Source organism: Lipophrys pholis (genome assembly GCF_963383615.2).
Source record: "Lipophrys pholis genome assembly, chromosome: 12".
Taxonomy (NCBI): Eukaryota; Metazoa; Chordata; class Actinopteri; order Blenniiformes; family Blenniidae; genus Lipophrys; species Lipophrys pholis.
In genome coordinates this window covers 31294107-31316000 of record NC_137641.1, presented here as the reverse complement: position 1 = coordinate 31316000, position 21894 = coordinate 31294107, and the positions used below count along the sequence as shown (strand labels likewise).

General features: G+C 43.4%; 2 protein-coding genes across 2 annotated transcripts in view; one reads left to right on the top strand and one right to left on the bottom strand.

Annotated features, from left to right (window-relative positions):
- Positions 1-759: 759 nt before the first annotated feature.
- rxfp3 (relaxin family peptide receptor 3) lies at positions 760-1998 on the top strand (the record flags this gene model as incomplete). Its single annotated transcript, XM_080476286.1, has 1 exon — positions 760-1998. One exon carries the CDS (start codon positions 760-762, stop codon positions 1996-1998), a length of 1239 nt encoding a protein of 412 aa, XP_080332412.1.
- A 3798-nt stretch (positions 1999-5796) lies between these two features.
- Positions 5797-21894, bottom strand: part of slc45a2 (solute carrier family 45 member 2) — a gene marked incomplete at its 5' end in the record, with an annotated part of 19635 nt that continues 3537 nt past the window's right edge. The window contains 5 exon segments of the mRNA XM_080477287.1: positions 5797-6076; positions 11277-11482; positions 14030-14153; positions 15766-15909; positions 21193-21554. Coding sequence (XP_080333413.1) covers positions 5864-6076; positions 11277-11482; positions 14030-14153; positions 15766-15909; positions 21193-21554 — 1049 coding nt within the window. The 3' untranslated portion in view covers positions 5797-5863.

The following is a 21894-nucleotide window of genomic DNA, read 5'->3' as shown; positions in this document are numbered from 1 at the left end:
TGATATTTCTCATCAGCTTCGCCCTTTATAATTACATTCTTATTAGTTTGAGCAATATTGTTTTTTACTAAGCAGAATGACTTGTATGGACTTGTTATCCGCCTGTTGAACCACCTCTCCTCAGTTGGCGGATCAAGACCCTCCGCGCGCTGCTTGATGAAGTAGAACTGTTCCGCCTCAGACATGAGAAGCTTCCAGCGGAGCGGACGCAGCTTGAAACGCTGGATTGGATCTAAGACAAGCAGCAAGCGAGTCTTCATCAGAAAGCTTTTAGCGATCGATCCTTCATTGGCAGGAAACGTACATTAAACTGTCCAGGCGCACGTGTGCGTGTTTGAGCGCGTTCCAACGAGCGCGCGTGATTCACATGGAGGAAAACTAAACGTTCATGGTGCACACGTTGTTTTTTTTTGTTTTAATGGTGAATATTGGTGTATCTTAACAGTGAGAAGGTTTTGCGACTTGTTTCATGCAGGTCGCAGGTGATCAGAACCAGGGTCAGCGCCGGATTGCGCCACAGCGCTGCGTCAGGACGCGTCCTCCCTTGTTTGGAGACGCACTGAGGAAAAAGCTCAGAAGAAGTCAGCAGCTTGACGAGGAGCCACAGACACACCACCGCCGCGGAGCTATACCGTTTTTCATTTATGTTGGAAACCCACTGCAATGTACCGTTTGAGCTTGTGAATGAGATGGAGGCTGACGCATGAGACATGAGGAATCGGATCCGTTTGGCAAACATCCCCACGGATTAAAGTCAAGATGTCTGAGGAATTTGCCGACTTTAATTACGAGAACTCAGTGGGGATAGTTTGCGCGGCGTCCTTCAACTTCAGCTGCGTCCTCAACTCGACCAACCGCTCGTACGGAGACTTCTTCCACCGGTCGGACTTTGGGAAAGCGGACTTCGTCGGAGATGGCGCCGCCGCCGTCCGCATTATCATCTCGGTCATTTATTCCCTGGTCTGCGCCCTGGGTCTGGTCGGGAACCTGCTGGTCCTGTACCTGATGAAGACCAAACAGGCGTGGAAGAAATCCTCCATCAACCTGTTCGTGACCAGCCTGGCGGTGACGGACTTCCAGTTCGTGCTGACTCTGCCCTTCTGGGCGGTGGAGAACGCGCTGGACTTCACGTGGCTCTTCGGTAAAGCCATGTGTAAGATCGTCGCCTACGTGACGGCGATGAACATGTACGCCAGCGTGTTTTTCCTCACGGCCATGAGCGTGGCGCGGTACTGGTCGCTGGCCTCTGCGCTGAAGGGTCGCCGGCGGCGGACGCACTGCTGCTCGGCGCGCTGCATCACCGTCTTCATCTGGTTCGCGGCCGTTTCCGCCGCGCTGCCGCACGCCGTCTTCACCACCACCGCCACCGTGTCCAACGAGGACCTGTGCCTCGTCAAATTCCCCGAAACCAACGGCACGGCGCAGTTCTGGCTCGGGCTGTACCACTCGCAGAAGGTGCTGCTGGGCTTCGTGGTTCCTCTGGGGATCATCTCGGTCTGCTACCTGCTCCTGCTGCGCTTCATCACCTCCAAGAACATCAACACGTCCAGCGCCAAGAGGCGCGCCAAGGTGACCAAGTCCGTCACCATCGTGGTGCTGTCCTTCTTCCTCTGCTGGCTGCCCAACCAGGCGCTCACCGCCTGGGGCATCCTCATCAAACTCAACGTGGTGCACTTCAGCTACGAGTACTACACCATGCAGGTGTACGTCTTCCCCGTGTCCGTGTGCCTGGCGCACTCCAACAGCTGCCTCAACCCCATCCTGTACTGCCTGATGAGGCGGGAGTTCAGGAAGGCGCTGAAGAAGCTCTTCTGGAGGATCACCTCTCCGAACCTGACCACGATCAGACCGATCACAGCCTCCACCAAGCCGGAGATGGAGCAGCAGGAGCACGCGCTGATGCCGCTCGGCGCGCCGGCGGAGCCCGCGGTGATGTTTTATCCTCCGGGAGCGGCGATGTACAGCGACAGGAGAGATCTGCCGCAAAACAGCACTTAGAATGAAGCGCCTCCTGACTTTCTTTCTCTTAGATAAACATTCAAGAGGCCTCATTTTGGACGATGCGTAAAAGTGAGGACGAAAAATCCCCGAAAGAAAAAGAAAGAAATGACAACGTGTCCTGAATATGCTCCTTGTTTAATGTGCTCGCTGCGCTTGTGAAGAATCAGTGGAGGGAGACACATCCTCCCTCAGCCACCAAGCTCAGGCCTGTTAATAAAACTAAAGTTAAAGATTTGGACCGGAGTGTTTGTTAAATCGGATGATATCGTAGCATCACATCTATTTTACAAAACTTACAAGCAGAACAATAATTTCAGAATCCTTAATGGAAGAAAATTGATTTCAAGTTGATTTAACTTTTGTTTTTAACCATTTAGGAGACAATCAAATAATAAAGCACTCAGAATGAATGTTGTCACATGCAGGAGGATGTGAGGGAATATTTGTCACTTCAGATTATTTCCTTCACAATCTGACGTTTATTAAACGTTATCATCTCATGAAGTGTCATAAATTCAGTATGATTGCAGTTAAGCGACTGAAATGTCATATCGCTTCAGATAAACGGAGCTGGCTGACGTTAATGCACCATGACTGCAGAGGTTCCCTGGTAAGTCAGATGATAAACGACAGACAGAAGAATCCACACGTTCTGTTTCAAAAGAAAATGTTCTGCGGGTTCTTTCTCTCCGAATGTCGCCTCATTAATCGCAGCTTCAATTCTGTGAGACAAAAAAGAAACTGCACATTGAGATAAGAGCAGTGGGAGTAGAAACCCCTGTGAGATAAACAGTGTGGATTGATCTATTTTCTAATTAACCTGCTAAAAGTAGCGGGAGGACAGTTGTTCCTTTAGCACACAGCTAATCCCAGCAGGAATAAAGGCCACAGGAGCTAAATTAACCCGACAGACAAATATGTGTCAAGAGGGTGTTGAATGTGACCACACACACACACACACACACACACACACACACACACACACACACACACACACACTAATATGCGACAAGATGCTTTGATGTGTAACAAATCTCAGGGAAAATGATTTTCAGACAATCACACTTCAGATCATTGAGAAGAAGGAAGCTGCGAGAGGCCAGAGCAGCTGAAGGACGAACCAGAAGAAGGATTCTTCCTCTGAAGCAGCGTTATGGAGGTGAACTCTGCTGCAGTCGGTCTGGCAGCACAGACACTGAGACACTCACAGGAAGCCCAGTCAGAAACTATCCAGCAAAACTTTGTGGAAACAGCTCCCGAGGTGGAACTTTGCGAAAACGCAACTTTCTGGAAACACTTGGGTTCCATCTTCATGTAGACGCTGCTACTGTGTCTGCTGTAGTAAGTAACGAGTAGTTCTGCACATGCTCAGTAGAGCCAACCAGAAGAACGTTTCCTCCGTGATGTCATGACTCCCAGTCCATATTCTCCTGGACTTTTATTTTGACAGTCACCAAAATAACAATCCAACTTGGTGGTTTTATTTTGACAGTCACCATAATAACAATCCAACTTGGTGGTTTTATTTTGACAGTCACCATAATAACAATCTAACTTGGTGGTTTTATTTTGACAGTCACCATAATAACAATCTAACTTGGTGGTTTTATTTTGACAGTCACCATAATAACAATCTAACTTGGTGGTTTTATTTTGACAGTCACCATAATAACAATCTAACTTGGTGGTTTTATTTTGACAGTCACCTTAATAACAATCCAACTTGGTGGTCTGTCCACTAGAATGTCCGTGTTCTTCTGTTGTTTATGTTTAGAGCTCGTTGTTCTCTACTGTGTGTGTGTGGCTTCATTACAACATAAAATAGAACTACACTCGGTAGAGAACAGACGCCAGTGCCACATGTATTTGTGGAACGGAGGATATTGATGCTGACTAGGTAGGTCAGGTAGCTACATCCCATAATTCAGGTGAGAAGTTCTTGTGAAACAATCAAATCCATCCAAACTAAACAATGAATAAATACATGCAGACAAACGGCTCAGCGACCAGGTTACTGAGAGGCTGCAAGGCATTCTGGGAGATTTATTAGTGCTGTTATTACTAGAACATTTCAAAGGAAATTTAGTGTGACGAGATGAAAGGAGATGAATGGGATTTTTTTCTGAAATGTTTCACCGTTAATGTCGCAGAATGTAATTGATTGGTTCTTGGATGTTGACAAATCATCCCTGGAAATATTGTTCCATAATGTGAAACCATAGCAACAGGGACAGTGTCTGTGTGACGTCACGTTGCCATAATTCCATCCAGTCATGTGACCAGAGGTCTCAGAGTCAGAACCTCCCTGATCAGCACACGTTGTTATGTAAGTGACGTTCTGACTGACATGAGTCCTGCTACACATGAAGCGACGGTGGAGGAGTCTTGTATATTTCTTGATGTACTCACTGATTAAAATACCTCCTCCTGTGAGAAATTATTTCTGTACAACCTTTTCAATCATTAACGTTCATGTTTCTCTTCAGCTCCACACTGTTCCACACATTGAGTTTGACTTTTTATTCATTGTGATTTAAACGTTGTTTTTTGTTCTAAAAGTTCAGTTCTCCTTTCAGAATAAAGCCGCCTTCTCTTTCCATCCACATTTTCTAAATTTCTAGATGTTTCAAATTAGAAATATCTTATAAAGTTTTGCCTCTTTTTCCGTGGATTTCAATAGTTTTAACAACATATTGAGAAACATGCAGAAATCTGCCATTCAAAGAAAAACTTGGCCTGAGATTAAGCAGCGTCTTGGCTGAGGCGCAATGTGGTTAAAGATCATCATCCCACTCTTAAAAAACGGTCAAATTCAATAACCGCTTTTTCTCCATTGGAGCAGCATGTAGCATGTAGCCTGTAGCTTGTAGCCTGTAGCATGTAGCCTGTAGCTTGTAGCCTGTAGCATGTAGCCTGTAGCACAGCTTGAGGTGAAGTCTTGGATCCACTGAGCAGGTAAACTATGGTGACTGACCACATGGAGGACAAACCCACCCAGTGCTGGAGAAGCAAGTGTTTGTTGATACTTTTGGCTCATTAATATAGAAAAATCCACAATCCTAACGCCTGTAAAGCTCAGCGTGATTCTCACTGAGTTTATTTGTGGTAATTAAGTGTTTTTCCTTTCACCTTTGCAACAGGTAGGATTAGAAGATCAAAATCTCAGCAAGAAATGACAAAATGCCAAAGTTGGTTGAACAAACTTCCCAGGCTGCAGGATTGGGGATTAAGTGACCTTGCAGCTACGCGACCACCTTCAGGAAATTTCCTCTGATGATCTCATCTGAGCTGCTTTAATTACCGACGCCAGTGAAGTTGAAGAGACTCCCAGTCCAGAGTCGGCATGGAGGCACTAATTAGTAAACATGAACTGCCGTGGATCCAGAAGTTAGAACCATCTCGGCTCCGTCCAGCACGTCTGGTGATGAGTGGAATGTTGCAGGGCTTTCAACAAACATATATATATATATATATAGAAATAAATAAATAACGATATATGTTTTCTATATATAAATAGCATGAAGGCCCCTAAAGAGTTCAATTAATTTTTTTTTGCACCGTCAGAACACATCACAGTTATCTTAAGAAAAACCTTTAAAAGGAAGAAACCTGCAGAACCAGGCTCAGCGAAGGAGGGACCTGAAGAAACAATGTCCCTGTTGCTATGGTTTCATTGTGGAACAATGTCCCTGTTGCTATGGTTTCATTGTGGAACAATGTCCCTGTTGTTATGGTTTCACATTATTCCATTGTTATTATTTGACCACTGCCAAAGAGTCAAAGACATTCTCATATATAATAAAGAATCTTTATTAAAAGAACAGCATTCAAATAAGTTTAGCGATGGACAGAATCAGTTGACCTATCTGATAAAGAGGAAGATGAAGGTGCAGCCCAGCAGGGACACGGCCGAGGCCGAGAGGACCACCACCACCACGCTCCCCGCCGCATTGACCAGCGCCCCGAGGCCGGCGCCCACGATGATCTGAGCCAGTTGGACCATGCAGGTGAGCGCCGCGCAGTCCATCCCCGAGCCGCGGGGGCTTTTGGTGCTTCTCTGCAGCTTCACTTGTTCCTGGAAGGGAAGCAGAGTCCTCTTAAGTCCCATTTACACATTTTACCACATTTTCAAGTCAAAACGAAAAGATTTCAGTGCGTTCTGGAGTCACTGAAAATAAACCTTTTGGAAATGGCTCCCAAGGTTGAACTTTTTGAAAATGCTGAGAGTCCGTGAAGATCATGGGTGTGAACATAAAGCCCGTTGGCCCAAACCGGCCAGCAAGAAGCTCCGATCGGGCCAAACCAAAGTGTAAATTATGAACATTTCCAAGAAAACATGGACTTTCTAATTTCTTAAGAGTAGCGGGCAAAACAGAACACGGAGACCCGAGCGGAGGAATCGGTGATGCTGCCATGAAGGCCAGCTAACTAGCATTAGCCTCAAAGCTGTGCTGTCAGGACGAGTTTGTAAAAATACCCAGAATGCAACAGTTTTAGGAGAAGCGTTCACTGGATTTCACACCTGAAGTTTCATTAAAATTGGCTTTATATTGAGATTGAAGTCATTTTCCATAGTAATTGTTTGGTTTTGTGAAAATATCAACATTTTCATCCCGTGTACTCTCCACAACTCCACAACAATGGAAAACTCTAAAGTTTAAATTTCAAGGTTCTGCCTCTATTTTACCCGTCTGGAACATTTAAAAACGAACATGCAACGTGTCTGACAATAGTAAAAGCTTTTAGACGTCTCTGTCGAAGCACCTGATTATCAGCATCATATTCCCTCTGTTTTCCCGCTCACGCCAGGCGGACTCTTCTCGCACGCTTTAATTTTCAGTGCGAGGAAAACGAATTAGCTGCTTTGATGCTCGTTCACAAGCAGCTGAATGGTGCTGCAGTGTGAGAAGGAACGTGGTGGATGACTGCAGGTTAATAGCAGTAAGTAAATGACTTGTCAGACTTTATTAGGCTGCGTTCACACAACGCTTTTCACAAGGAAAAAAAAGAAGGATTTTCAGCAGTTCCTCCTCAATACCAGCTTGGTAAATAAAGCCTGGAACCTTGAAGAGACCTTTCAAGATGATTCGTTTTTCCTCCTTCTACCTTCTCATACATTTCTCAGTGAATCACATCATTTTCTTTCTGTTTTTCTTTTTTTGCTCAGCTGAGAGAGGGATTGATTGAGGGTCAAAGCAAAAGTGTTTTTCAACCAAATGCTGATTGATCCGCCTCAGAAGGGATCATATTGTTGTTTATGATTTATTGAGGAGGATAAACCTCATTAACCTTGACAGTTGTGGATATTTTAGAGTAAAAAGAAAGGGAGCTCTATGTCTGATTAGGCTGGAAGTTTTAAACCGGAGATGATTTCTACAGGTGGGACGTCTCCTGCTTCAAAAGGAGCCTCAGGTTTGTCTTGTTTCCTCAATATTTGAAGCTGTTTGGTCGATGATTTCAGCATTTAGGTAGATGCCTGCAACCGGCCATTCCTTTATCGTTGGCTGGGTTCAGGACAGTCTGGAACTTCTGCACAATGATTCTGTATATACCGACAGCACAATATATACCGACAGCACAATATATACCTACGGCACAATGATATATACCTACAGCACAATGATATATACCGACAGCACAATATATACCGACAGCACAATATATACCGACAGCACAATGATATATACCTACAGCACAATATATACCGACAGCACAATATATACCGACAGCACAATATATACCGAAAGCACAATGATATATACCGACAGCACAATGATATATACCGACAGCACAATATATACTGACAGCACAACGATGTATACCGACAGCACAATATATACCGCCAGCACAATATATACCGGCAGCACAACGATATATACCGACAGCACAATATATACTGACAGCACAATATATACCGACAGCACAATGATATATACCGACAGCACAATATATACCGACAGCACAACGATGTATACCGACAGCACAATATATACCGACAGCACAACGATGTATACCGACAGCACAATATATACCGACAGCACAATGATATATACCGACAGCACAATGATGTATACCGACAGCACAATATATACCGCCAGCACAATGATATATACCGACAGCACAATATATACCGACAGCACAATGATATATACCGACAGCACAATGATGTATACCGACAGCACAATATATACCGACAGCACAATGATGTATACCGACAGCACAATATATACCGCCAGCACAATGATATATTCCGCCAGCACGATGATATACCGACAGCACAATATATACCGACAGCACAATGATATATACCGACAGCACAATATATACTGACAGCACAACGATGTATACCGACAGCACAATATATACCGACAGCACAATATATACCGCCAGCACAATATATACCGGCAGCACAACGATATATACCGACAGCACAATATATACTGACAGCACAATATATACCGACAGCACAATGATATATACCGACAGCACAATATATACCAACAGTACAACGATGTATACCGACAGCACAATATATACCGACAGCACAATGATATATACCGACAGCACAATGATATATACCGACAGCACAACGATGTATACCGACAGCACAATGATATATACCGACAGCACAACGATGTATACCGACAGCACAATATATACCGACAGCACAATATATACCGCCAGCACAATATATACCGGCAGCACAACGATATATACCGACAGCACAATATATACTGACAGCACAATATATACCGACAGCACAATGATATATACCGACAGCACAATATATACCGACAGCACAATAGTATATACCGACAGCACAATGATATATACCGACAGCACAATATATACCGACAGCACAACGATATATACCGACAGCACAATATATACTGATAGCACAATATATACCGGCAGCACAACGATATATACCGACAGCACAATATATACTGACAGCACAATATATACCGGCAGCACAATGATATATTCCGCCAGCACGATGATATACCGACAGCGCCAGCACAATGATGTATACCGACAGCACAATGATGTATACCGACAGCACAACGATATATACCGACAGCACAATGTATACCGACAGCACAATATATACCGACAGCACAACGATATATACCGACAGCACAACGATATATACCGACAGCACAACGATATATACCGACAGCACAACGATGTATACCGACAGCACAACGATGTATACCGACAGCACAATGATATATACCGACAGCACAACGATATATACCGACAGCACAATGATATACCGACAGCACAATGATGTATACCGACAGCACAACGATATATACCGACAGCACAACGATATATACCGACAGCACAATGATATACCGACAGCACAATGATGTATACTGACAGCACAATGATATATACCGACAGCACAATGATATATACCGTCAGCACAATAATATACCGACAACACAATGATATATACCGACAGCACAATGATATACCGACAACACAATGATATATACCGACAACACAATGATATATACCGACAGCACAATGATATGTACCAACAGCATCAGACTGATGGCAAAATAACACGCATAAATAATGGGAGGCCTTCATGAATATGGATTATCAGGATTGTCTACTGGAATACTGAATCAAAAGTTTATGTTGTGAATGTCTGAAGACTTTTATGGTCTTTATGACAGTTTGTTTTATCAGGGATGCACCGATACCAGTATTGGGTCCGATACTGCACCAAGTACTGGTACTTGTAAAAGATCCTCGATACAACCCGGCGAGTATTACACAATGTTATGTTGGGAGATTCTTCATAATTAATGAGAATGACAAACGTAAGTCCGATTGTAGATTATGTTCAAAATATCAAGAACGACAGTTTATATGACATCAGAAATGTATTACTCATACTTAAAAAAACTTGAATACATGAGTCTTCCATTTGTGCCAAACAGTGTCTTTGTGCCGATAAGACCACGCCTCACCTGGCCAGGATCTATTTAACTGAATCTGCAATGTGCGACAGATGCCACAGCTCTACAGCCAACCTTATACCGACCTATATCTTGTGTTTTGATTTTATTGCACCCATTTTATGTACAGCACTTTGTGATTTTTATCTGTGAAAAGCACTTGGTAAATAAACGTACGTACTTATACATATGAAGTGGCTTTGTTGGTTTCTCAGGAACTACTGGTTACAGATTTTTAATATGCTATCTAAAAACCTCCTCAGCGGGATTCTGTAATTGCTTTATTTAGAGTCTCACCACTCTCACTGTTCTCACACAAAAGAAATGCTAGAAGATTCATTTTAATCAACTGGAAATCCAAAGTACCTCCTTCACAAAGTCACTGGATAAAGGATGCGTTGTATTTTCTCAAATTATAAAAAATATTAGACTGTCTTAACGAGGCACCACTACAAATTTTACAAACATTTTTTTCTCCCTTTCACTCTATCTTCAATATCGTTGTTAATTGTTTTGTTTTAAATTATATATGTGTGTATTTTTATTACTATTGTTACTTTATTTAATTTTTAATTGTTAAAATTTGTTATGTGTTTTATTTATTATTATTATTATTAATTTTAGGTTTAGTGTTTCTGTTTATCTGGCAATTTTTTTACTAGTATTTTTAACTTAACCAATAACTCCATTTCGTTCAAATGTGTGATTGTATTTTGTTTGAAAAAACAACAAGCAAATTTTGAAAAATAAATAAACAAAAGTTGGAGCAATGCAGCCCTAGTTTTTCTAAAATTTGACAATAAGCTGGAATTCGGCTCCTTTAGCTGAAATGCTGCTGTCAATACGGTGAACCACACATTTCTATATGCACCTTTACCTTCTCAACTTTAGTAGTTTTTTTCTTTACTGTGTTTTTCTGACTCTCTAATACTTTTTCCTCCTTTTGACTCTGTGATGAGTCGTCTCCCATATTGCTTTCTTTCTTAAAAAAACCAAAAAGAATTTGCTGTAACACTCTTATATGTAATATTCATTTCATTTCATGCCTGAGGAGGCTCAACACTCCGGCCAATCAAGTAGTAATACTCCCTCATATGAATACTCCTGTTTGCACATCATGCTACTCATGGTATCGCATTAATTGATCATTTTATCATGTAAAAAAAAGAATTGCAATCTATTTTAGGGAGCGTGCAATTTAGCACGCTCTCCGCAAGACTGCAGTCCATTAAGCCTCAACGCTGGACGAAGAAGTAATAGAAAACGTGTGATTGATGTGAGATTTAATCAGCAGTTCAATACCTCCTCTTCACGCTGATACTCCGCTATCAGGTTGAACGGGATGGTGTAGAGCGTGCTGGACATGACGCCGAACACGCTGCACAGGACCAGCGTGGCCACCACGTTGGGGAAGAGGCCGATCAGGCTGGTGCCCAGGCCGAACACCAAGTAGCCCATGAAGTACAGTCCCTTCAGACCGATGTAGGGCAGCAGGAAGCGCTGCACGTCTGTCAATCCACACACACACACACACACACACACACACACACACACACACACACACACACACACACACACACACACACACACACACACACACACACACACACACACACACACACACACACACACACACACACAATTACAGCAGAATCAACAATAGCGATAGGAGGCATGTTGGTTCAGACCAGATAACAGACGATCTGATAATTGATTTGCCGTTTATGGCGTACGGCCAGCATTGGGTTTGTGACGGCTGACTGGACATTTAATTGGACGGTCATCTTCTGTTTCCAAGCAGCAAAGAGAGAAAAAACACCTTGTGCCTCCCAGGCTATTAATAGGTCTACTTTCATGCCGAGCCTTTATTTGACAAGTGTGTTATTTGATTGAGCTTTGCACAGTACATAACACACCAAGTACTTCCTCCTCTTCCCAAGATGGGCATGTGTGGGCGGAGCCAGTCCAGCTCACACAGACACAGCAGATTCTGAATGCAGCTCCTATGATCCAATATTCAAATGAGAAAAATCAAGGAGGAGCTAGAAACTTAGAATACTGAAGGTTTCTGGACCGACCAGACCAGGAGGAGGAGGAGAACAGGAGGAGGAGGAGAACAGGAGGAAGAGGAGACCAGGAGGAACAGGAGGAGGAGGAGGAGGAGGTGAAACGCTGGACTTCTTTAAAACAAACAGGAAAAGTCTGTCTCCTCTGGCCCATTCCTCATCATTTGCCCCTGGATGCCAAAATAATCCCATTAAATCACATAATTGTGACTATATATGGTTGTTTTCTGCTTCTGAACATCTGATGTTACACAGGATGTCCTTGTTTAATACGAATATATTTTATAAATAGCCTCCGAGCATCCTGCAGGGATCTGTGTCCAACAGGAAGTGAGTCTTTACAAAGTCTAAAACTGACCAGAACTGCACAGTGTTTATGGGCTGAAGCTTCATTAAACCGCCTGCAATGCATGTTGTAGAAGAAGTCACATGCGCTGGCTATTTAGACTTTCTTTTAAAGTGCATGATGAAAATAAAATCTCAACATTGATTTTCAACTTTTTTCTCGAAGTGTGTGAGGATTTTATTTTCTTCAGTGACCCTAATACTCCTCCGTAGTTACCTTCGTCACAGTACAACCTCGTCATGCTGCCCTGAGCTGCTGTCCGTCATGATGGACATTTACACGTTTGGAAACGAGACACTTTTGTAATGTTTTGGGCGTCTGTTAACACGACAACGGCGCTCAGAGACACTGAAAACACAACTTTTTGAAAACAGCTCCCGAGGTGGACCCTTTCTAAAAAGCTAGGACTCCATCTCTGAGGAAAACACAACTCTCTGAAAATACTCGGGCCCGGACTCTGTGCAAACGTGGGAAAATGTGACTTTTTGAAAACGCTCCAAATCTGTCTCCGTGGAAACAGTAGAAAACGCTATTTAAAAAAACCCACTTGGTCTCCTTGGAAACGGGTAGAAGCAACTTTCTGAAAATGCTAGGGCTCCATCTCCATGAAAATGTGTGAAAACTTTTAGAAAACCCTGCAAGTATGTCTTGTGAAAAAACACAACTTTTCTGAAACGCTGCTACTGTGCATGTTTACCACAGCTGTAGTAAACAGTAGTTCTGCACATGCTCAGTAGAGACGATCAAAACAACCGGATACTTTTATTTTGACAGTCACCATAATAACAATCCAACTTGCTGGTCTGTCCACTAGAATGTCTGTGTTCTCCTGTTGTTCATGTTTAGAGCTCGTTGTTCTCTGCTGTGTGTGTGTGTGTGTGTGTGTGTGTGTGTGTGTGTGTGTGTGTGTGTGTGTGTGTGTGTGTGTGTGTGTGTGTGTGTGTGTGTGTGTGTGTGTGTGTGTGTGTGTGTGTGTGTGTGTGTGTGGTTTGATTAAGGAAACGACTAACAACACCCACTAGTGGTCCTACTTGCCTACTACATTTTCAGCATTTCTGTCGTAAACATTAAACTTTTTTGAAACGAAAAAGCAAAAACGAAACGTTTTCACTAGAAACGATGTGTGAATGGGATTGTGGGGATTGTGGAGATTGTGGAGATTGTGGGGATTGTGGAGATTGTGGGGATTGTGGGGATTGTGGGGATTGTGGAGATTGTGGAGATTGTGGAGATTGTGGAGATTGTGGGGATTGTGGAGATTGTGGAGATTGTGGAGATTGTGGGGATTGTGGAGATTGTGGAGATTGTGGAGATTGTGGAGATTGTGGAGACTGTGGAGATTGTGGAGATTGTGGAGATTGTGGAGATTGTGGAGATTGTGGAGATTGTGGAGATTGTGGGGATTGTGGAGATTGTGGAGATTGTGGAGATTGTGGAGACTGTGGAGATTGTGGAGATTGTGGGGATTGTGGAGATTGTGGAGATTGTGGAGATTGTGGAGACTGTGGAGATTGTGGAGATTGTGGGGATTGTGGAGATTGTGGAGATTGTGGAGATTGTGGAGATTGTGGAGACTGTGGAGATTGTGGAGATTGTGGAGACTCCTTCCTTCTTATTAGCAGACATGTAGAATCGTCACTCACATGAGTAGAGCGCAGAGGAAACTGCATTAATGCAAAGTCCCCAGCAGCCAACCTCCACCCCTCTCTCGTACGTGGCGTAGGCTGTAGAGTTGTGCTCTGCGTAAGGATTTCCATTATACACAATCTGCAACAGAAGCATGACGTCAAGATTAGCAAAGTTAAATGATTACTAAAGCACACAGGTTCATAAACATTAAAATTAAATCTTTTAATTCTGTTAGCAGTTGGCTTTCCTGCGCTGACTGCACTCATCTCATCCCTGACGATAACGCCCACAGTATCAGGCACCCTGCTGATGCTGATGCCGCTGCGCTCTGCATGGCAGCGTGAAGAGCCTCCTCTGATCTGAAAGCTCTGCATGGCAGCGTGAAGAGCCTCCTCTGTTCTGAAAGCTCTGCATGTGAGTCCGCCAAGCCTTCATCATTAATACCCAGTCAACAGATGATTACACACCCAGACTCCCTGATGCTCAGCCTGCCACCACAAAGAGAGCTAAAGCTGCAGCGTATCCAGCTTTAAGTTGGGCTTTGAGCTCCAAATGACAAAACCTATTCATTACTGTGGATGTATATGTTGTTAAAATCGGAGTATATATGGATTTCATTCAATTTCCATGGTCAAACTTGTTTTAGTACAGGTCTCTGGGACAGGGCTGGGACTGCTAAAATAGTGCCACAATAAGCTTTAAATATAAACTTTAACATATTTCTTTGTTGTGGTGCAGAGTGTCATTATTTTCACAGAAAATAATCACTACCCAAAAGTGACAACAATTTCAACATAAATCCAATTTTAATGATGTAAAATACAAACGAAATGTCCAAAAACCTTCTCCTACAGCTGTTGCATTCTGGGTATTTTCACAACCTGCCCATGACATCATGGCTTTGAGCCTGAATATTAGTTGACTATCTTTCATGGCAGCATCACTGATACCTCAGCTCGGCTCTCGGTGTTCTCTTGTGTCGCTACTCTTAAGAACCTGGACTGGACTCTTGTGGCCTGGTGTTGGACGCCGCTGCAGCAAAAATAAATAAAAATTTTGGAAAATGAAAGTGATCTGGTCCTTGATTCTCAAACTGTGGTAAGAGCATCCTCTAGTGGTAACATGGGGGCATGTCATAAATATATTTTCTTTTCAATAAAATGTACTCTTTTGACATTTTCAAAAACTTTGGTTTTCAGTGGCTCCGAGCATCGTCGTGCAAATAGACGCCAAAAAATAGAACAAAAGTTTTGCGTTTCCACTTGAAAATGTTGTAAATGGGACCTAAAGTAGTGATGGAGAGCCACTATCAAAAACTAGAACTACACTCGGTAGAATGCAACAGTCGCCAACACCAACCTCACAATGTTCAGGCTAAATGATGTTCTGTTGGTTCCATTCTTCTGTGTTTACCTGAACGCACCATTCGAGCGAGCTGGTCTGTGATTGGCTGAGAGTGGAGAAGGGGGGTGGAGTTCGCAGTGTGCTAGCAGAGGGCTAACTGCAGAGCTCCAGTGTGTTTACAGTGGAGTAAATACCCCCGAAACACTGAGCAGGGAGCGTCTCCATGGCAACAGAGGCTGATCTCCTTTGACCTTGATTTGCCTCTCCAATCCGCTGGATGAGGACTTGTGGGGGGATTTATTCAGAAACAGTGAGCGTGTTTGCTATTGTGATGTATATGAATGTGATTAAATGTTGGCGCTGCCACATCCACCGTCAACCGTGTGAGTCGACACAGAAATAATACCTGTCCCATGAAGTCGGTGAAGAAGAGCATGTTGCAGAGGAAGGCCGTCCAGCCCAGCAGGTGACTGACACACAGGCAGCGGTAGTGACTCGGCATGTCCACCACGGCTTTGAGCAGCGACCTGAACGTCATCGTCTTCTGAGCCTGACAGAAACACACAGATCAGCGTCAGCAGGGGAAACACAGAAGGATGAAACCCTGGTGGGCAGCGGCCATCACTCACCTGGACATCATTAACCTGGCCATCACTCACCTGGCCATCACTAACCTGGACATCATTAACCTGGCCATCACTCACCTGGCCATCACTAACCTGGCCATCACTCACCTGGACATCACTAACCTGGACATCATTAACCTGGCCATCACTCACCTGGCCATCACTAACCTGGACATCATTAACCTGGCCATCACTCACCTGGACATCACTCACCTGGCCATCACTAACCTGGACATCATTAACCTGGCCATCACTCACCTGGACATCACTCACCTGGACATCATTAACCTGGCCATCACTCACCTGGACATCACTCACCTGGCCATCACTAACCTGGACATCATTAACCTGGACATCACTCACCTGGCCATCACTAACCTGGACATCATTAACCTGGCCATCACTCACCTGGCCATCACTCACCTGGCCATCATTAACCTGGCCATCACTCACCCGGCCATCACTAACCTGGCCATCACTCACCTGGCCATCACTAACCTGGCCATCACTAACCTGGCCATCACTCACCTGGCCATCACTAACCTGGCCATCACTCACCTGGCCATCACTAACCTGGACATCATTAACCTGGCCATCACTCACCTGGCCATCACTAACCTGGCCATCACTCACCTGGCCATCACTAACCTGGCCATCACTCACAACTGAGTAATCAGAAGACGGTAATGAGAATGAATGAAGCAGTGATGTCACTGATGTTCATCGATCTGCTCAAGGTTCAGACACCAAGAAAGGATGAAGAAGTAGAAAGAGCCACAGTAATAGTATTTTGATATCAGAGTACACAGAGCTGCACTAAGATAGAATTATCCTGATTGACATAAACTGGTGCAATGTGCCAAATGATCAAGGAAAAATTAAAAAGCATAAAAGTCAACAATCTTGTGTTATTCCATGATAAATCAAATGAAGCAATGCAGTGACGACCGTCTGGTTCTAATGACGAATGGATGAAATGAAACGTGATCATTCTGCCTGAAGTCACTTTGATAGAAGCGGTGATCCGGTGGCGTCGCTTTCTGTGCTGAGTTGGTTTGTTTGAGTCACACGACAGCGTTGATTCATGGAACCATCATTTCTGTCCCATCAGCCACAGCCCCGCCTCTACACCTGTAACCCCGCCTCCCTCTGTGACGTCACTGAACAACACCAACATGGCGGACTACCTGCTCCAGGTGGCGCTGCAGAAGCTGCTGATGCTCGTCACTTTAATAAGGACACATGCTGGATTTGTCCACTTCTCTGTTTTTGGTTTCTTCCTGTGGCAGCGTTACAGCGCCACCTATAGGCCTGACCTGTGTACTACATCATTTTCATGGTGTCACATGTTTCCCATGAGGACAGGAAACTTTTTTAAAGCTATGGGGAGAGTGCTGTTTCCATGGAAACGGCAGAAACACTGAAAACTGTGTTGTTTCAATGTTAGGCCACTAGTTGGCGCGCGCACACACACATACACACATACACACACACACACACACACACACACACACACACACACACACACACACACACACACACACATGCTCCAAACATTAACACTGGGAGAACATTCTAGTGGACAGACCAAGTTGGATTGTCATTATGGTGACTGTCATAATAAAAGTACCAAGTTGGATTGTCGTTATGGTGACTGTCAAAATAAAAGTACCAAGTTGGATTGTCGTTATGGTGACTGTCATAATAAAAGTACCAAGTTGGATTGTCGTTATGGTGACTGTCACTACTGAGCATGTGCAGAACTACTAGTCACTATGGCCATGGTGTTCATTTGCAGTAGCAGCGTTTCAGAAAAGTTGAGATTTCCTCGTTTCCATGGAGACGGAGTCTGAGGTTTTTCAGTGACTCTGAGCAGCGCTGTCGTGTAATCAGACCCCTAAAACACAATAGTTTGAGTTCCATTTGAAACGGTGTAAACTGGCCTCAGCTCCTCCAGCAGTGACTGTGAATGACGTCAGCTGGAAGTTGTGATCCTCACGATGCTGGGTGGGTCGGGGTCAAGTTGGGGTCAACCAGCAGGCCACCTTTGGTGACAACAGCATCTGAGAGCGCAGGAAACCACCAGTTTGAAAGTAACGGGGAGTGACAGACGTCAAACTGTTACGAAAAAACTATTTGTTCTCAAAATATTGAAAGGTACTCCTCCAGTGACACTGAGCGCACGGCAGCGCCAGCGTCGTGGTTAAAGCTCAACCAGCAGGAGAGGACGTCGCCCAGCGAGGAGAAAAGCCACTTCACTGTGGATAAGAGGAAGGAAGGACACAAGACTGCAATCAGCAGAAGTGCTGCCGAGCAGAAATCTCAGCGAGACTAAAAGCAGCTTGAACCCTGGAACCAAGGAAATACTGAAACAACCCGGCGCTGATCAACGAGGTCACGTTTCAGATGAACAGCAGTTCAGCTTAACTGGTAAAAATACTGAAGTCTGGATGATGTTCGGCTGCTCCGGAGTTGGTATTTTGCATTTTCAAATCATTAAATCATCTTTCCGCAAATAAATATTTTTTAAGAAAGTAAACACAATTTTTTTTATTATTCATTAATAACAATTAATCAGTTGAAATAAATAAAATTAATTCTATTTTAAATTGACATTTTTTAAAAAATGTTTTTATTTCTTTTAATTTAAACAAAAAAACATATTTTTTCATCACAGTTGATCATGATTAAACATAAGGCCCCATTTACACATTTTTAAGTGAAAACAAATCTTTCACTGTGTTTTGGGTTTTTGTTTCCATGACAATGCTGCTTGAAGTCCCTGAAAACACAACCTTTTGAAAACTGCTCCTACGGTGACACTTTATGAACTTTTTTCTCTGTGGAAACGGGAAAAATTCAACTTTTCTGTGACGCTGCTTCTGTGCATGGGCACAACAGCACTCACTAGTGGCCGGGCATGCAAACTACATCATGTTCAGTGTTTCTAACGTTTCCATGGAAACTTTTCTGAAACAAAAAGGCGAAATGATGCGTTTTCATTTTAAAAGTTGCATAAAAAGGGCTAAGACCTAATATCTTGGTTTTAGCCCATTAATTACTTTGATTAAAGTCTATTCTCATTTCTCATTTTGGTCTTTTTTGTCTGAGTTATAAACTTCATTACATTCTTACTAAGGCTGGACTTATGTTGTTAGTTTTAGGAGTTTAGTTTATGTCATTAGCAAATTTTCCTAAAACAAAGCAACTTCATCAAATAAAGCAACATCTGGCTTGTTTTTTCTCACTCATGGCTTTACGCAGCTTTATGTAATTATATTCACTAATTACTATGCATACCAATGTGAAAACTAACTGAGAGAAAAGACTCTGAACAATCAAAGTTTACATTTGCTTCACACAGTGAGCAGAAACTGAGAAATTAAAGTGAAGGTCCTGCAGATTCAAGTAATAATTTATTTGAATTAGAACTATAAAAAGCCGGTCATTTCCCCATAACATAATTATATGTATAAATATCCTCTTCATCTCATTACTTTCCTAAATGAATGACATTATGTAATCATGGCTGTCTAATCAGTACAAAGGACGGCGGACGGAGCGTGATAGAAGAACATCACTGTGAAATCTGGTGCTTTTATTTTGACAGTCACCATAATAACAATCCAACTTGGTCTGTCCTCTAGAATGTCCGTGTTCTCCCAGTGTTTGGAGCTCATTGTTCTCTGTTGTGTGTGTGTGTGTGTGTGTGTGTGTGTGTGTGTGTGTGTGTGTGTGTGTGTGTGTGTGTGTGTGTGTGTGTGTGTGTGTGTGTGTGTGTGTGTGTGTGTGTGTGTGTGTGTGTGTGTGTTTTCAGTACTAAAACCAAAACAGCACCAACTAGTGGACCAACATGAAAACTCCATCTTCAGGTAGAAACTGGTCAGATAATTAAACCCTGATCTCCTTTGATCTCCTCCATGAGGTAAATTGGTTACATACATACATACATACATACATACATACATACATACATACATACATACATACATACATACATACATACATACATACATACATACATACATATATAAACATAACGATGAAATGAAGAGACAAACAAGACAGACATTGTTGCCTTGTGCTCATTTATAATTACACTGAGAGCACTTTTTAAAAGGATGAGTACAAGTACTAACCTTTAGCTACTTGTCAATACTGAGTAACAGTATGAGTACTTATTAAATGCTATAAAGCTTAATTCATACTCCAGACTTGTGTGAAGGCAAAGTGTTGCTGCAAAGCTCCTCCAGCAGCCTCACAGGAGGTTTAGGTTTATTTATTTAGCATTAACAGAACCCGGAGAGTTCCACCCCTTTCAAGTATTACAAACAATCTGTATTGATAGGGCTGATAAATAAACTTTGACAATATATCAGGAGACAAAAGTACAAGAATAATCCATGCGAAATGGATAAAAAGAAAAAGGAGATCAACTCCAGACTGGTCATCATCAGATGGAACCCTGAGCCTCAGTACAGGAGATGTACACTGTGAGGAGAATCAATGAGGGATTATCATCCAAGAGAGGAAGTGTAGAGTAAAATGTGAGGTAAAGTAGAGGGCAGGAGGTGACGAGATGATTCATCATAGGAAAATAGGTCTTTTAAGTTGCTTTTTAAAGAGTGTGGGGGAATGTAAGGAGGCAAGCCACTCCACAGCAAAGTACCTCAGTATTAAAATATGAATGAAGCGTATATGAGAAGGTAATGAACTTGTGAATGAACAAACAGATCTGATAGATATTTCATTTGTGAATTAGGCAGACAGAATACTTCAAGGAAAGTGGGTCTGATGAAGCGTATCTGTTTGAAGATTAATCTTAAGAACGTCTCCTGAATAAATCATTTCTTCAGATTGTTGGGATCCCAGACTGCCCAGAACATTTTAGATTAGTTCAAATAAGGAAACCAAAAGCTGCAGTTTAGGGTTTAAAATGAGCCGAAGGAGGAATGAGAGGAAATACTTTTCTTAGATTACCCTTCACCATCAATTATGCATCAATATTCAATTCAATTCAATCCAACTTTATGTATATAGCGCCAAATACAACAAAGTGTTTTCAGGACACTTTTAGGTCCACATGAGCAATATAAGCGACTGTGGAAAGGAAGACCTCTCCTTGTTAACAGGAATATTTCTCTTCCATTACAGCGAAGCAGGCTCTTCGTTCGCCCTCCTTTTCCATCCCTGAACTCATCACATACCTCCTTGTTTGGCTGTTTGGCGCTGGAGGTCACGGAGTTGGCTTCCCCCAGAGCTGAGAAGGACCTGGGCCTCAGGTCAGCCACAGACGACGGGAGTCCAGAGGAGGCGGGCTCTTTGGCCAGCGCTCCATAGCCGAGGCTGTGGGAGCCCAGCAGGCGGAGGGCGCTGGACGGCGAGGAGTCGTACGGGTCCTTGGCCAGAGGTTGCTCTGGAATACTGAAGAGGTGCACGGTGAGGAAGATGCCCCAGGTCAGCGCCGAGAAAAAGTAAGTGACCTGGTACTCGGAGCCCAGAAGGCGGCCCAGCACAGAGTGACCCCAGTCCATGGCGCCCACCAGGTAGCCACAAGCTCCGCCCAGGCCTGGAAGGAAGGGCGGAGAGTACAACCATCAGGACAGGAAGGGGGCGGAGCTAAAGGTTTCAGTCATAGTGTGTGAGGGAACATTATTCATATAGATACTGTAGATATCGTTTCATGAAGGAAACATCAGAGGTGAAAAATGTGTGGACTCATGCTGGACAGACTGAATACCTTCTGTCTGTTGTGGCTATAATTAATTAGAGAGAGAGAGAGAGAGAGAGAGAGAGAGAGAGAGAGACAGAGAGAGAGAGAGACAGAGAGACAGAGAGAGAGAGAGAGAGAGACAGAGAGACAGAGAGAGAGAGACAGAGAGAGAGAGAGAGAGAGAGAGAGAGAGAGA